At 48.3% G+C, this 16,690-nt stretch overlaps 1 protein-coding gene across 2 annotated transcripts in view; it reads right to left on the bottom strand.

Annotated features, from left to right (window-relative positions):
- The window catches only part of Med27 (mediator complex subunit 27), a 185,458-nt gene that overhangs the window by 53,782 nt on the left and 114,986 nt on the right, over positions 1 to 16,690 (bottom strand). For both annotated transcript variants that reach the window (XM_057755561.1, XM_057755560.1), the window contains exon 4: positions 3,380 to 3,473. In XM_057755561.1, the coding sequence (XP_057611544.1) occupies positions 3,380 to 3,473 (94 nt within the window). The remainder of the gene's footprint in view (positions 1 to 3,379; positions 3,474 to 16,690) is intronic.

Raw genomic sequence — 16,690 nt, 5'->3', positions numbered from 1 at the left:
AGATAGATTATACATCAGCGGTGGCAGGGTTTATATTACTAAAGATTTTAAAACATTAAAAAAATTATCTATGTGTATGTGTGTCTGAATCTGTGCACATGAGTGCAGGTATCAGAGGAGACCAGAAGATGGTGCTGGAGGCCCTGGAGCTGGAGCTACAAGTAGTTGTGAGTCTCCAACTCTCAGGTCTGTCCCCTACTGAACGGTAGGAATCGCTTCTGCAGCACAGCATCAATCTGATGCCAGGGCAGGGATGTGCCAAGGGCCAAAGGGTGGGCTTCCAGGACTCTGACGGTTGTTTTTCTTTTACAAGCTTCCCTGGAAAAGTTTCTCTTGGATCCGTTTGTAGGGGCAAAACTGCTGGGTGCAGGGCAGTGATGTGGGTGGGTTGTCATCTCTTTAGGAGTTTAATGTATTTCTCAAAATGTACTCCACAGCTCCAGCTGCTCTTAGGGTACATGGAATGGAGATTTAGGTTTCTGCCTAGAGCAACCAACTCAGGATTTCTGAGCAGCCTGCAAGGAATATGCATCGTGGGAAATCACGCAGTGAAGAAATCCAAGTGTTAGAAGAGCGGCAGTTCAGTTGCTAGTGAGCTTCCCAAGGACTCCACCAACCAGAGCAGAGTGAGATGGGATAACGTGCCCTGTGGTTTAAGGAAGGCAGCATCATGGAGACAGGAGGGCTAGTGAGTAGTTTTGGAGAGATGTGGACACAAACCTAAGGTTTTGTAAATCAAATTAACATCTAAATAAAGGTTATCAACTACTAGGGTATATTTCACACTCCAGTGCAAGCTCCATTTTCTTATGTTTTATACCTAGTTGATCAGTCAAACGCTGGAGAGGATAATGTTTTAAGTGATGCGAGAAGCCAGCAGCTTGCTCCAGTCTGACTCAGTTAAGCTCTTACAATATTTTGACTGTTGGAGGAAAATTAATAATGGGATGTTAGGCGGTAGATTAGCTGAGACTAAATATCAACACAGCTAGCTTTATTTTTGGATGACTGAGCTCATCCCTTCAGAGAACAGAAACAGCCCTCATTGTATCACGAGCGACTAACTCACACGGCAGCAGGACAACTCCCAACGAGCTGAGAATTAGCTGTGCTTTGGAATGTACAGGCCACAGGTGATGACCAAGGCTCACAAAGACACTGGGGAGACTTCACTAGCAACTGGCTGGCTGATCAGGATTAAGCCAGTTCAATCCCCTGCAAAGAGCAGGTAGCCCGTGAACCAAGGCACACCACTGAGGTCAACCAGGCTTTTCTAGCCTTCTGGTATTCAGTTAGTGTTTACTAGGTAACCACTTGCCCCCAGCCTCATCATCACACCTTGCACGCATGCGCTACCCTGCAGTGTTACTATGCACATGGGGAAGGTCCCAGTGTGTTTCCCAAGTTGAATGTGGCTCCTTTTTCTGAGGGGCCTGAAGCCCTGGTGCTTCCACCAGACCAACAATGAAAACCACTTTGGCTTTGAATGAGCCAAACAGACCCTAGCTGCCTCAGAAGCCTCAGAAAGTGTCAAGCTGCCCTCTTTCCCCCACGCTTTCTACATAGTGGAGAGGCTACCAACTAAAGCTGTGAGATCCCAAATTACAGACTGCCTCGAAAGTAAGAACACCAAAATGGGTTCACCTAGTCATGCCTTTTGTCAATGGACTGACTGGGTCAGTGACTCTGTTTCCTAGCAGATGCACAAGCCAGCCAAGAACTTGCTCTCCGCTCACACGGCAGAAACTGGAGACCTCTAACGTCAATGGAATTGGTGGAACTAGGACTTAGACATGTGCGTGTGTGCGTGTGTGTTATATAAAATACAAAGCTGGAAATAATCCTAGCATATCTCAGCAATTAAGGAGAAAACTGTTCAAGTGGACTTCAGAAATTATGTATTACAATACACATTACATTTACAAATGAAATATTGCAAACTTAGAAAGCTCACATCCTTTTCATTCACTATAAACATGCACATACAACCAGCTTTTCTGAGATGAAGGGGCTAAGTGAAGAATGGCTCACCTGGGTGACTAGTGATCTATACCTGGGAAGATGCAATAGCGGGGGTGGGGGCGGGGTTCACATGGGACTCAAGGCAGCAAGACTACATGCAGAGCCTTGCCTCCCCAGAACCCACCAAAGCCCATCTTTTTTTTTTTTTTAAAACAGGGTCTCTGTGTAACAGCACTGGCTGTCCGGGAACTCACTCTGTAATCTAGGCTAAACTCAAACTGCCTTTGCCTCCTGAGTGCTAGGATTAAAGGCGTGTGCACCACCGCCTGGCAGAGTCCATTCTTTGTAAAACATGCTGCCATAAAAGATGTGTCCAGGGAGGCACCCATCATACACAGACATCAAACCCCTCTCATGGACACCACAGCACATTTCTAGCCTCCAAAGCACACTGTCTTTGGTCAGTTTATGAAAATACAAATGTTAGTGGACTGTAAGCTCAGAATTCTGAGTGCAAACCCAAAAGGAACAACAGACTCAAAAATCGTTGGTGACAAAGGTTCAGATGCTTTTTCCTAAACTGTGAGGGTGGTAAAAGACTTTCATAGCCCATGAAGTCCGGAGGCAACATGTTCATTCTCTTTAACAGGATAGAATAGCTGAGAACAACTCAGTCTAATCTCTTATAGAAAACAGAAAATTTACCCCAACACTGCTAGAGAGGTTTTTACACGACCTGACTTCAGGCCAAATAGCTTATGGTGCCTTCCTGCTCTTGGTAACTTTCACCGGGGCTGCAATTTGCTCAAAAGCAAGGCTTCAGAGTGCAGAGTGTTTATCCTAAAGCAGTGGCTCTGAACCTGGGGGTCAAGACCTCTTTGGGGGTCACCCGAGGCCATCAGAAAACACAGATATTTACCTTATGATTCATAACAAATAGCAATGAAAGTAATTTTATGGTTGGGGGTCACCACAACATGAAGGATCATATTAAAGGGTTGAAGCATTAGCGAGGTCGAGAACCACTGTCCTAAAGGATGCCAAGAAAGAAAGAAAGCACGCTCCTCGCTGCTCACCTGGGATTTCATCTCCAGTGCCTAGAGCTTCTGTAACAAAGAATCGTGTGTGTGTGTGTGTGTCCACGCGCATGTGTGCAGGCCAGGTGGGTGTCAGGTGTCACTCTCCACCTTACTTTTTTCAGACAAGGCCTTCATTGAACCTAGTGCTCGTTCACCAACTCAGCTGTGCCACGGTGCTAGCTCGCTGCAGGCCCTTCCTGCTTCTCTCCTCCAGTACTAGGCCCGCAGTGCATGCTACCATACACTTTACGGAGTCATCTCCTCAGCCCCCACAGGGAGTTGAGCTTCAGACAGGTTTCTCCTCCACACGTCCCCACACACAAGCAAGCAGATCTTACCAGAAGCATTGCCGAGGTGCCATTGGGTCTGGACAAATGAATGGACATTTCTGGAAACATCCTGTCAATGCGGCTGATCACATCATCGACGTACCTGGGTGTGGAGGAAGTACGTAAGCATGAATAGGAGTCCTGCTGGAGGCTGGGAGTCCACCAACTTCCCTTCACACCTAGTACCCAACTTTTAGTTGTTATGATGCCTTTTGAAGAAGACAAGATTATAAGGCCCTTATGAAAACCTCTTTTTTTCTCCCATGACCCTTTGCAAAGGGGCTCTGTTTTAAGTGATTATATCTACATTTTAAATGAAGTACCCTGAAAGCAGCTTAACTCTCCACTGGGACATGTGTGTCTCCTCTACAGGCCTCCAGTGTAAGCACAGCCCTGTGCTTCAGCCATGTCTTCTTAAGTCAGACCTGACAGCTCGCTGTGTTTTCAGTTTTCTTAGATTTCTGCTTGGCTTTTATTTGTTCAGCTTTCTATGTCCCTATTACCACTTTATTCCTAACTTTATTTCTAAATTCCACGACTCTAAAACCTTTCTTTGTAACAGTCAAATATATCAGGCAAGCTAGAAGTTCCATTTTCACCTCTCCGCTGGCCTCCATCTCCCAGGGTTTAACTACTCGCCAGGACCACTGGCACTGAGCATTGGCATGGTGCCGGGTACTTATTAAGGACTCACAGATGACAAGTGTGCCGGCGGGTGGTCCCAAGAGCCCTCCTGCCCTGCAGTGGAGGCTCAGTGGAACATGCCGGCCCACAGCACACACAGAGTTGGCTCTGCTCCCTACATAGGAAACCATGCCAGCTCACTATCCAGCCACACTGACACAAAGGATGTGCACAATTCACCAGCCAAGACCCCAAACTTCCCATTAAAGGGTCTTGGGATGGGTTTGACATCCACTAGATGTAGCAAATTCCATGCCCATTCCACCAGGGACACGCTAGGTATACTTTCCAGGGAAAAGCAGAGGTAAGCTCCTGTCCGCAGGATCCAGAATTTCAGCTAGATACCTGGGGCTCAGGAGAGACAGTGCACAGGACGCCATCTGTTAGACCGCGAGCACCACCATTCTGCTAATGAAGTCAGAAAGCAGCTCTCAGGATCAACGTGTCAGGTTTCTTGTGGAAGGAGGACGGCAGGGGCTGCAGAAGGCCTGGTAACTACTAACGAGGGCCGTGGGCAGGGGGAGCAGAGGCAAAGGGAGGAAGGGGTGCTGTCTGGGGTCCTCCCGCAGGAGGTGGCAGCAGGGCTTCTGGTAGTCCTCAAGGAGCCCACCGATTCCATGGTGCCACACCGGCGGCTTCCCCTCAAGAGAAGCATCATGTGCGGCTCGCCATTAAAAACTGAACTGGCTCCAGGCATTTCTTGAAGGCAAGACCCCACCCTATTAAGATGTAGCAATTTTGGAAATGTCATTCCTGAGTGACTAAGAAACACTGCGGTCTTCTGCGATCCCCTGACTCACAGCCTCATAGGACATCCTGGCATCTAAGCACGAATGTTCCTGCAGAGGTGACTAGAAGAGAGGAAGGCATCAGCGTGGCCCTGCCTGGTGTCTGCTGGACAAGCCGAAGATTCATGACAAAGCCGTTCCAACTCGGGCGCTGGCAATGCTTATCTTCGAACACTTCGAATCTATACGTGTGGTTTCAACCCATTTCTCCAGACTCAGCAGAAGCAAACAGCCTCTGTCCTGTGTGAATGGAGGTCACTGCTAAGTATATGCTAATGTGAGGGGGCAGGCAGGGTCTTCTGCGCGGTCCTCAATCAATAGCCATCATAGCTCTGGAAGGGAACTCAATGCATATGCACAAGTTCAGCCCAAAGACACATCATAACCTGCTCCGCCTTGTTATCTTTCAACTTGAAACCTTCAACAGACCACCTGGAAAATCAGATTCCTTACCAGGCTGGAAAACCTGAACAGTGGCTATGTGATGATCCTGGGCCACACACAAAGTTGGAGCCAACCTCACCCAGCATTTTCCTAGAATTCCAAACCAACCACCTGGTCCATATTTCTTTTATAGCATCCAGAGTTGCAGTGGGCAAGCAGTAAGCACCCCTGGCCATTTCTGGACCCTACTGACAATGGGGACCTTTATTTGGAAGGGAAGGTAGTGGCCGAAGAAAGACAGTTCCTGGGAAAGGTATCTGGGCTGGCACAGGAAAGCTAAGAGGCCTAGGGTGGGTTTTCTGTGGTTTCCTCCTGTCTGTCTGCCCGCCCGCCCGCCTGCGATCTTAGATAAGGCTCAGCAAACTCATTTGAAAATTCCATTGAGCAGAAATGAATTTTAAGGAGACTGTTTTTCTTCGCAGGGCTAACATAAAGGAGATGCAGATTCCTTTGTTACAGGTGACATTATGCATTTGCCAAAAAGAGACCAAAGAAAGTCAGCTGCACCTTTAGCTGAGGAAAACAGTGTCTAGATTTTAGATGCAGAAATCAAAACACTTCATTTTTAAATAGACCCAGCCTTAGAGATACAAATGAGCCTCGAGTAAGTTGACAGAAACCAGGGAGGCTTGCCACACCAGATTAAAAGTCTGGAGGCAAAAATGGTTTGCTTTCTGCTGAGGGTGGGGCCGGTATGTATGTGTGTGTGTGGGGTGGTCTTTGGCAGCTTCCAGAATGCTGCCTCCCAAGACAGCGGGCGCTGCTTGCCTGCATGGAGCTCGCAGAGCACGTCGTTGGCTCGCTGCTTCTAGAGCAGGGCTAAGGACAGGTAGGAACGGCTTGCTCTCCTCCCACACTGCCACCATATGTCACACTCTGCTTTGTGGCAGAATCAAATTACTTTAATTTTTACCTTTTGAGTGCAGGCAAACAAGCAGCCACACCACAGTGGTGACGAGTCCACACTTGAGCAGACACGGCCCCACGGAAAGACATTAATTTGGAGCCAAATTGAGCAGTGAGTCACAATTTGCACATATCTGTCAACCTGTTAACAGGGTAATAACTTGGAAGGACTGCTGTTCCTATTTACATTACAGGAGGCTTTAAAAATGGAGAAGCTGCTGGGTTCTCCTTTACTCTAACACGGCGGCGTAAGAACTTGCCTGGAAACACACAATTCTAGAAACACAGATTCAGATCAAGGTGTGAATTTTAATTTTTATTATTTTCAGGCAAAAAGTGAACTTTTAAGCAACTAGTGTGTCCTGTTTCTCTGCCCTGTAGCTAATGAAGACCAGGCACTCGGTGGTTCCTGAGATAAACTTGTGCAGAGCAAACAGAACTCCCCTCCAGGTCCCCAATGGCACCCTGGGACTGGACTGCAGACTCACTGCTTAGCGTCTGCCACAATAGGCAGCAGAAAGCATCCTCCCATCCCACCCCCTCGACGCACACTCAGACCCAGGCCCTAAGCCTCGGTTTCCTGTTTCTTTAAATGGCCTTCACAGGAGAACTGAATGACTGGGGCCCCTGAAGTCCTCTCACCCAGCAACCCATTGACAGCTTTTCCAAGAAGAGGTCCACAGTGCTATGAGAGTTCTTGTTCCGTAGGATGGCCAGTATCTCCATGAAGCCACACCCCATCAGCATGGCAGGATGTTACTCAGACATTTCTTCAAAAGCTAAAGGCCTTTTGTAAATATGTAAGACTGTTGGGTCCTCCAAGTCCCTTCCTGGGCACACTTCAGTCTTTCTTGGGCCCCAGAGCCCTAGGAGAAGGTACTGCAAACTGAAACCCATGTCTCCAAGGCAGTCTACATACAACCTCCTGTCTGTCTGTGGACACTGACTGCAGTACCCGTGTCGAGACCCTTCCAGAACTAAGGACTCTGGTTTCTTTGCTACCTTCTGAATGGGAACGGTTTCTCAGGAGAGGTGTTTTCATGGAGAGGGTATCCCGACCGCCCGCCAGCCCGCGTCTATCAGTTACTGCCTCTCCTGAAAGGGGCACAGCTGCCGCACTGTGGATGACATCTAACAGCTGTGTGGGCCGCAGAGCCAAGCTTCCGTAACTGCTAGGCGAGCTTCTTTACTTTTCAACTGACAAATTAAATATTGCGCGCATCTACCCTGTGTGTGTGCTCTGAAATAAGCACACATTATGGAATCTATTATCAAGCTACTGAACACATGCGTTATTTCACATATCACACTTTTGAAGTCAGAAAAATTTTAAGAATGTGATGAACTATCACTAACTCTAGCTGCTATGCTCTATAATGGAGTTTTTGAATTTGTTCCTAAGACTGTATCCTTTAGAAAACATCTCCCCTAGCTGAACCCCCATTCCAAGTCCTTGGTAACCACCATTTTACTGTCTTCCTCTATGAATCAAACTCTTTCAGGTTTGACACATGAATGACACCTTGTAATATTTCATCTGTCTGTGCCTGGCTTATTTCATTTAACACAACGACTTCTATGCTCCTCCAGATTGACAGGGTTTCCTTCTTGTTGAAGGATCCATTGTGCCCACACCATGTTTTCTTTATCCCCTAACACACTGACAGACACGTCTGATGATGCCAGTTCTTGACTACCGTGACTAACACTGCAGAGAGCATGCGCACAGATGCCCCATCAATGTTCTGATCTTACAGCCAGAAGTGGGGCTGCTAAGTCACATGCTACTTCTATTTTTAACCTTCTGAGGAACTTCCCTGCTATTTCCTGGCACTCACTCACATTCCCTCCACCAGTGTGCGAGCATTCCTTCCCCACTCTCCTTTCAGCACCCATCTCTTGTAACAACTCTGTCGGCAACAAGGTCATGAACCTATCTGCAGGACCTTAGAGGTGACCTGAGTATGGGTGACCAGCTCTGCAGGGCAAAGCCACACCACCCATGCCTTCTAGGAAAAAAAGTGTGCTCTGCTTTCTGAGGCAGAGCTCAGAAGGGACTTATGTCTCAAGTCCTCAGAGGCCAAGGAGATCCTTTAGTGCAGCGGTTGTTACCTTCTAGCCTCAGCTGCCACACCATCTTCCCACAATGGAACACTGTGCTCAGATGGGCCCACCACAAAGCCCTGGGCACTCTTCCTTAGGCTAACTTCCTCAGGAAAGCCTTCCCTCGCCCTGCCCTTGTTCCAGCCATCAATCAGTACACCCTACCTCATATGGCACCGTCATCTCTCCACGTGTAATTACACAATTTGTGAGGGGCTATTTCTTTAAAGCCCTACTCCCTGCGGATTCTTTAGAGTCACATGGTTGCTCTCTTCATGTACTCACTGTCCAGCACCGTGCCACATTGCCTGTGCTCCTTAAACACTCAGACAGTACATTAGAGATTGCCCATGGACCCAGGCTAGGTCATTATGCAATGAGATGTACAGTTCTCTGGAGCAGATGAAGAGGCAAGGCGTGGCAGAGGTCACTACATTAGCCATAGAAAGTCATGCACAATGGCAGACAGAGCTCATTGTAAAACATACCTCAAAGAAAGCAGCAGAGACCCTTTCAAGTCTTGAGGCTTAATGTCTGCCCGTAGAACCCCTGCATCTGTTCTTGCAGAAGCTTAACGCCTCTTAGAAGCAAGAGCCTTCTAAAGAAGCACGCTGTACCGACACGCCGATTTTAAAATGCCACTTTTAATGAACTAATTAATTCTGCAAAACAGTAGTACAAAGATGGGCATTATCAGATCGAGGCAACAACGCCAAAATGATAACAACAGGGAATGGAGAAGACGTTTCTAAAGATAACACTTCTGCAATATATTCATTTTCTACTCTACATGGTAAGACATTGCAAATGATTTGTTATTAAAGACTTAACATATTAAACTGGACAGATGGCTTAGCCCTCTAAGTCTGACCTCTCCCCAAAAGGGGGAAAAAAAAACAACAAAAACCCTAGCCCATAAATACAACAAACCTGGCCCCTAGCCAGTGATCTCCTGTTAGTGTGATGCTCAGCTGCCCCATCCAGATTTAAATAGCATTTACCCCACACAGTGTGTAAGATCCACGCTGTTCATTTTCTCCACCCATACACGCCCTCAGAATTATGGATGCATGTATTAATAATAAACTACTTTTCCAGAGAGGATAAAGCCAGAGTGACCACCGACACATTTGCAAGATCTGGAAGTGAATGCGAAGACTGTCCTCCACACCCGTCCATGCCCATAAGCCCGTGTGGCTTCTGCTTCTGACAGGGGAGGAACAAACAGGGGCTTGTCTGATGCCTCCATGGGAGTGAGGCTGGCTGGAACAACCCAGCCACTGATGCCGGAGGAGGGGACTGGAGGTGAGGTCAGTCTTGCTCACACTCACGTTTGTAAAATGTTGGCACTGCGGCTTGCAGGAGGTCTGGTTGTTCTCTCACGAAATGAAAAGTAATTTCTAAAGAGCGTGCTGGAAAGCAGGAATCGGTGTGCTGAAGACAAAAACAGGAGTGCCTGCTCAGGTGTCTCCATCTCTGAACACGCCCTTCCCATCCCATTATGAATAGTGGATAGCTACTAGTTGACCCTTCCAAGGAAAGATGCTCACAAGCTTAAAGTTTCCTTGTGAACTTCCACACCGACATGGGAGTGTTGGTAAGTCTGGGGGCAGTGACTTCCTAGGAATGACAGTGGCCAGGGGAGGGTCACCTGTCCTCTCTTTTGTAGCTCATGAGTATGTGCACATGTTCCGTGAAGGGGAGCCCCCAGGCAAGCAAGGATTCACTACCCCATCTCCAGAAGCTGGCCCAGCACACACCGAAGCCAGCCAAGCCTGGCTGCTGTCTTTCCAGTAGCCTTGCAGGTTCCTGGGCATCTTATGAACTAAACCAGGCAAACACCATCAGAAAAAGAGACCTTTAGTAGACTATACTGGCTAGTTTTATGTCCACTTGACACAAGCTAGTAGAGTCATATGGCAAGAGCAACCTGACTGAGAAATGCCTACTTAAGACTGGCCTACAGGTAAGTCCGCAGGGCATTTTCTTAACTAATGACTGGTGCGGGAGGCCCAGCCACTGTGGGTGGTTCTACTCCTAGGCAGGTGGTGCTAAGCTGCAGAAGAGAGCAGGCCGAGCAAGCCACGAGGAATGGGCACAGTATGCAGTGCTCCTCTTTGGCCTCTGCTTCAGTTCCTGCTCTGACCTTCCTCAGTGACGGAGCGTTACCCCAGAACAGCCTGATTCTGCCCTCAAAGCGCTCTCTGGCCTTCCATTCACCCTTTCCCAACTCTGGGAATAAGAAGGCAAGGGCAAAACTCTTGCTTTACAAGCGAGAAAACCAGGTTCAGTGGCTTGCCCAAGGCCAGGATGAAGTTAAGGGGGGGGGGGGAACACCCAGAGCCCATGAGCAGAGATGTCTTACACATTAAAGTCTGTTCCTCAGGTGTGTGAGGACCCCGTGTTTGTAAACCCAGTGAGGAAGTTTTCATATGCACAGTAATAAAATGCAGTCACCTGTGAATTCCACCCTTTCTGTTCCTTCAGTAAATGGCCACCCAGTGCGGAGCGAGCGCAGGGACTTGAGAGCGGCCATGGCAGAAGACGGCATAACAGTGACTTCACTACATTCCCTGTAAACCCACTGCTTAGGAGAGGAAGGGGAACGCCCACCCACACTACAAAAGCACACAGGCTCCACTTCCCTGAACACTAGTTAATAGCAGCTAATAGTGATGAGGTCACTCCACTCATCTCAGAGGGCTCAGGGTGCTGGATGGCCATGAGGCAGCAGAAGGCCGTTCCTGGCAGACCGCGAACACCTTCCCAATTCTAGGAGTGTCCTTCACGTCACCTGTCACAGCTTCACCTGTCACAGCTAAGACTGGCCACACGCGCACATTAGTCTCGTCTCCGGCTCTTTTGGGCAGCACTGCGAGCATGGTGACTAACTGCGGCAGGTCAGCTGGCTGCCTGCACGCAGAGTAAGATGGCATGCTCGTGCAGTACTTTACTGCCCCGAGAATGGAGAGGGTGGTGCTCCTGGGGTCACCACCTGTGTGCACAGTAGGTCCTGTCACCACAAAACCTCAAGCAAATATGGGCTGGTTGTCCCAGTGGGTCAGCACACTCTAGAAACCACAAAACAGTCCAGGGACAAGGGCGCTTTTGTATGACAGCTGCCCTGCTACATTTCCACTCAACAGACAATTCTAGAGAGTCTGAGCCTCCCTCTCTAGCCCCTGGGATGTAGCCACACAAAACATGCTCAATAAACATTTGGTTTTATTTAAACTGGAGAGATTTAATCAGACTGCATCAAAGCAAAAAAGATCACAAGAGTGAATCAAACCTTCTCTTGCAACTGTTTCTTCTACAAGTCAAAGCTCTAAACCGGACAGTGTCACCCAACAGCAAGTGTGGCCCACTGAGGCTGTCCCTTCTGACAGCAGCGACATGGGGCAAATGGGTTAGGAGGCGCAGAAGTGGGGTAAAGGTGGGCGGGCAGAACTTGGCAAATTCCCAACTGCTCCTCCTAAGTCTTTGCTGAGTGAAATTTTCTTTGATGTTCTCACATGAAAATCACTCACCCGCCGAGCGGTGGTGGCGCACGCCTTTAATCCCAGCACTCGGGAGGCAGAGGTAGGCGGATCTCTGTGAGTTCGAGACCAGCCTGGTCTACAAGAGCTAGTTCCAGGACAGGCTCCAAAACCACAGAGAAACCCTGACTTGAAAAACCAAAGAAAAAAAAAAAAAAAAAGAAAGAAAGAAAATCACTCACCCTTCACATCATGTATCACGACCTGATCCACACATCTGGAAAACTTTCTGCTTGATGCTGCCTGGGCCACTGGAACAGAACATCAGGAATGGCCCAGTCCATGCGGAGCCTGCTGCCACAGCAGTCTCTCATCAGACTCTGACAACAGCAGCTTTGGAAAGCAAAGGGACCCGGGTGTCCAGCCTTCCTCTGCCCTCATCTCAGTCCTCTCTAGCCCTGGCTCTGTATCTCACAACAACACCATCTACTTCAGCCTGCTGCGAGGACTGTGGGAAGAATGTAACACGAAGCTTTCAGCTCGGGGTACACAGTTAAGGCCAGCTGCTCCCTCGACACAAAAAATACTGCCTTCCTCCCCAACACGAGTACAGTGGACTGCAAAGCCTCACGAGTCCACTGCAGCCTGAAAACCCCACCTGAGAAAGCCCGAGAGCAGGGAACTCTTCCAGGCCTTCGTTCTTTCTAGCATCTCGCTCCATTCCTTCTAGAGAGAATTCTTTTCCTAGCATGGTGCTTAGGAGAGAATGCAGGCAGGCAGACTGCTTGCTTAGGCAAGATTCTGAGCTGCGAGTTAGTACAAGGTGGGCTAGAGGAAGCAGGCCAGGTTCTGGGCCAGATTTGTGCTGGGCGTCTTCATTTGACTCCGTCTGTACTGCACTGTGCTGAAGCTGGCCCACACAGAACATCAACTAGACTTCTGGCCTTATGGTTAACAGCAAGTGCTGGCTGGGGAGCACTGAGGTCTGGCTAAAAGACTGCAGGCCAGCCGGGCTGTGTTTGTTCAACCCCAGCCACTAGAGGCAAGGTGTTAAATTTCAAACCCCAGCCAAATGGCAAAGGTGCCTATTTAACATATCAAAGCGCACCTAGCCACCAGGTTCTCTCAGCAGCCCCCAGTCCCACCTGTTAGGAAGTACAGCTGGCATACCTTACCCTCTACCCTCAACTCTTTAGCCCAGAGGCTGGGCTGCCCTTTCCAAGGCTCTGCCCCTATACAATCCTGACATTTTGGTTACCTGCCCCTTTTGTACCTTTGACCTTCTGGCTGCTGCTCCGGGTCCCCTCTCCCACATGGCCCAGCTCAGCCTGGTCATGTCCACTCTGGACCGTCCCAGGTGACCCTATCTCTGACTATGCTCTCTTGCATACCTACAATAAACTTTCCTCCCCACCGTACCTAGGAGCAGCCATGACCTTTCCTTTCCTTTTTATTTCTTTTTCTCATTCACAGGGCAGCATGGCGAGGGTGGTTTTGTCTCCACGGCTAAAAGGTGGCAGCAGCAGTTTCCTGTTCACGTCCTTGACAACCCCCACCCTCCTCCCCTCCTCAGCTTCCACACAAAGCCCTGGGTGGGGGTTTCCACTGGAGGCTGGACCCTGAGGCTATGCCATGTGAACCACACCCAGGCTTCTCTCTCTCTCCATCTTTTGCTCTGGTTTGGTCAAAGAGAGGCATTCTGGTTGTTACTATGGTTTGTTCTTGATCAACTTGACACAAGCTAAAGTCATCTAGGAACAGGGAAACTCAACTGAGAAAATGCCTCCATCAGACTGGCCTATAGGCAAATCTGTAGGGCATTTCCCTATTAATGGCTGGCATATGGGGGCTCAGTGCTTCAATTCCTGCCTTGAGTACCTGCCCTGACTTTCTCCAGTGATGAAGTATGAGAGTTGTAATTTGAAATAAACCATTTTCTCTCTGACTTGCCTTTGGTCTTGGTAAACTCTACTAAGACAGGGGGTGGGAAAGGCAGTCAGGAGTAGTACTACGTACTTGTGATGTCACTAGCAACCTGTTGCACTGGGCCTTCGTCACTCAGTGTTCTGACTGTCCATTCTGTCTGTCTGTCCCAGCATCCAGGCCGACCTCTCACACTGGAGGAAGGACGGCACTGACAGCCGCACAAGGAACTGTCTAAGGCCCTGGAGGTCAACCACCACCCCAAGCTGCTAACAACTTCTTCATTAGTCAGACACTCTCTCCCTCAAGTCCCCTTCCAGAACAGTGCAAAGTTCTTCCTAAGTCAATCACACCACCAAAGCAACACTGAGATTCTCCATGCGAGAGCACGATATGCAGTGACCCAGATATTGAAGTTAACTGAAAGTAACAGCAACGTGCGTGTTCTTGACTAATACTGAAATGAAACTCTTCATATTCTGTTCCTTAATTAAACAGCATTCTATTAGCAGAATTCCCTAGACTCTTTAGCTGTGGATGTGGCTTCGTTCAGAAACCCACATCATTCAAACAGAGCCAGCAGGTGAGAAACAGGTACCAGGTCTGGTTCTTCACCTTTATTCTCCCCTCACTCCCTTGGCGATGCTGGGGATGGAACCTAGGGCCTTGTATAGCCTAAGCACATGCCCCACTACTGAGTCTTATCCTCGACTCCAACCTTTCTTCCTATGGGTTCTGGGACTTCCCAGCTTCAGATGAGAACATCCGCAGATCACTGCCAAGCGCTAACCAGCTTCTCTCTAAGCTCACTGTCCAAGTCACACGAGCTCCAAACTGCAATACACATATCCACACAGTGGCGGTGACACATGAATAAACATTTTCATGTCAACATCTACATAGATAGAAAAACAGATAACCAACAAATAAAACCAGTGACTTCACAAATACCATTTTGCTCAGCAAATGGTATTTTTCTTTTAGTTTAAGAAGTGAACTTATTTGAAGAAAGCTATGCAGACAATGGCCTAGCTGCAGAAGGTTATGACAAAAACCTTACATGCAACTAAGCTTAGAAACCCGGCCAAAGCAGATAATTTAACAATAGCTTTGGTTGCAAAAGGGTTTGCCTATTTGTAAATTCTTGTGGTTTCTTCTCTATTCTAGATAATTCTTCCCTTCCAGACCTTACACAAGGTTTCCATGCCTCCACTTGGAGGTATTGAAGAAGAAATGGACAGGTTTCCCAGGAGAGGCCGGGGTGTTCAGCTCAGCAGGACCAGGAAGCAAGGGCTGTGACTGATCACAGCAAAGATGACCATGCTGGACCATGTTTCTGGGAATGTGGTGTCAACATGCAAGTGTTCAGTGAGGGGAAGGAAAGTGGCCCCAGCACCAGGCATCTGTACAGCCATCCTGCCATATTCTGAGTAGCTAAAACTGCCAGAACCAGTGGAACCACACCTAGGGTTCTCTCATCTAAGTACTAACCAGGACAGACCCTGCCTAGTTTCCAAGATCAGACGAGGCTGGGTGTGCTCAGAGTGGTATGGCTGTAGACCAAACCTAGTATTCCACTTGAGACAGAATGGTGATTTACAATATGTGAAATTGTGACAGGCTGGGCATAGTGGCACATACCATTAATTCCAGCACTGAGAAGGCAGAAACGGGCAGATTTCTGTGAGTTCGAGGTCAGCCTGGTCCACAAAGTGAGTTCCAGGATAGCCAGGGTTTTTATACAGAGAAATTTTATCTCAAAAACCAAAACAAGCTCTCTGCTTCCCCTGTCCCCTCGTTTCCCATTTCCTTTCCCCCAATAAAAACCCCTTCACATAAAAAACAAAACAAAACAAAAGGAGCCACTTAGCCAGGAGTGGTAGCACGCCTTCAATCCTGGAGCTTGGGAGGCAGAGGCAGATGGATCTCTGAGTTCCTGAGTGTGAGGCCAGTCTGGCCTACACAGTGAGTTCTAGGACAGCCAGAGCTACACAGAGAACCCTGTCTCAAAACAAAGCAAACGAAGAATCGGTGGCAGTCTTTCAGACCCTTTCTAGTGCGTCAGAGATGACCAGAGATAACGAAGGTCGACCACTTGATCACCTGATAACTGAGAGGACCAAGCAGACACAGTAACAGACTGCTAGGTCTTTTCTCAGAGACCAGGCCTCAATTTCAGTTTCCTGAGACTGAATAGCAGTTTCTGAAAGAGCCATGAACAAAGGGCAATTAATCACAATGTAATCACCCCAGACAACAGGGACAAGGTAGATAGGATGTACCAAGTCTGGGCCACTGAGTCAGCCCACACAGTCAGTATGTACTAGGCCAGTCAGCCTCCATAGCAGCTCAAGGACAGTGGCCTGGCACTTGTCCATGCCTGCCATCCAAAACAGAAAACTATAGCCCTGACCAGTCCCTGGCTAGTCCTGGCCAATTAGAACATACAAATATGATTGGCACTTGCTTAAGCCAATCATATTCAAAATGACCTAATTGCCCTAGGACTCCTGCCCCCTTGGCTGTGCTTAAAAGGAGCCCATAGGCTTCTCTTGGGGTCTTCACCATCTTGCCTTTGTATGGGATGTGCAACCCCAGCATGCTGGAATAATAAACGTGCTTACTGATTGTAGACACGGATGGTGTTCTTTTGTGGGACTTCTCCAGGACTCTAACACTAACCATGTCTCATGCCCCCTAAGTCTACCTATTTGTCTATGGCAATCCAGCAATGCACTCCAAACAAAAAGGGAAGGCCATCATTTATAAGCAAGAGAAGTCTTAAGATTGATATAAAAAAAAAAGAGGAGGAAGAAGAATGGAAGAGTGAAGTAATATAGAACCCAACATATTTTTCAAAGATTTATTTTTAAATATGTATAGGTAAGTATGTGAGACTATGTATATGAGTGCAGACGGCCTCAGAGGTCAGAGACACTGGATTCCGCTGGAGCTAGAGTTACAGGTGGCTGAGAACCAGCCACATGGGTGTT

The sequence above is a fragment of the Chionomys nivalis genome, chromosome 22, assembly GCF_950005125.1.
Source record: "Chionomys nivalis chromosome 22, mChiNiv1.1, whole genome shotgun sequence".
Classification (NCBI taxonomy): Eukaryota; Metazoa; Chordata; class Mammalia; order Rodentia; family Cricetidae; genus Chionomys; species Chionomys nivalis.
Note: the sequence above shows the minus strand (reverse complement) of the source record. Positions and strands in the feature narration are given on the sequence as shown.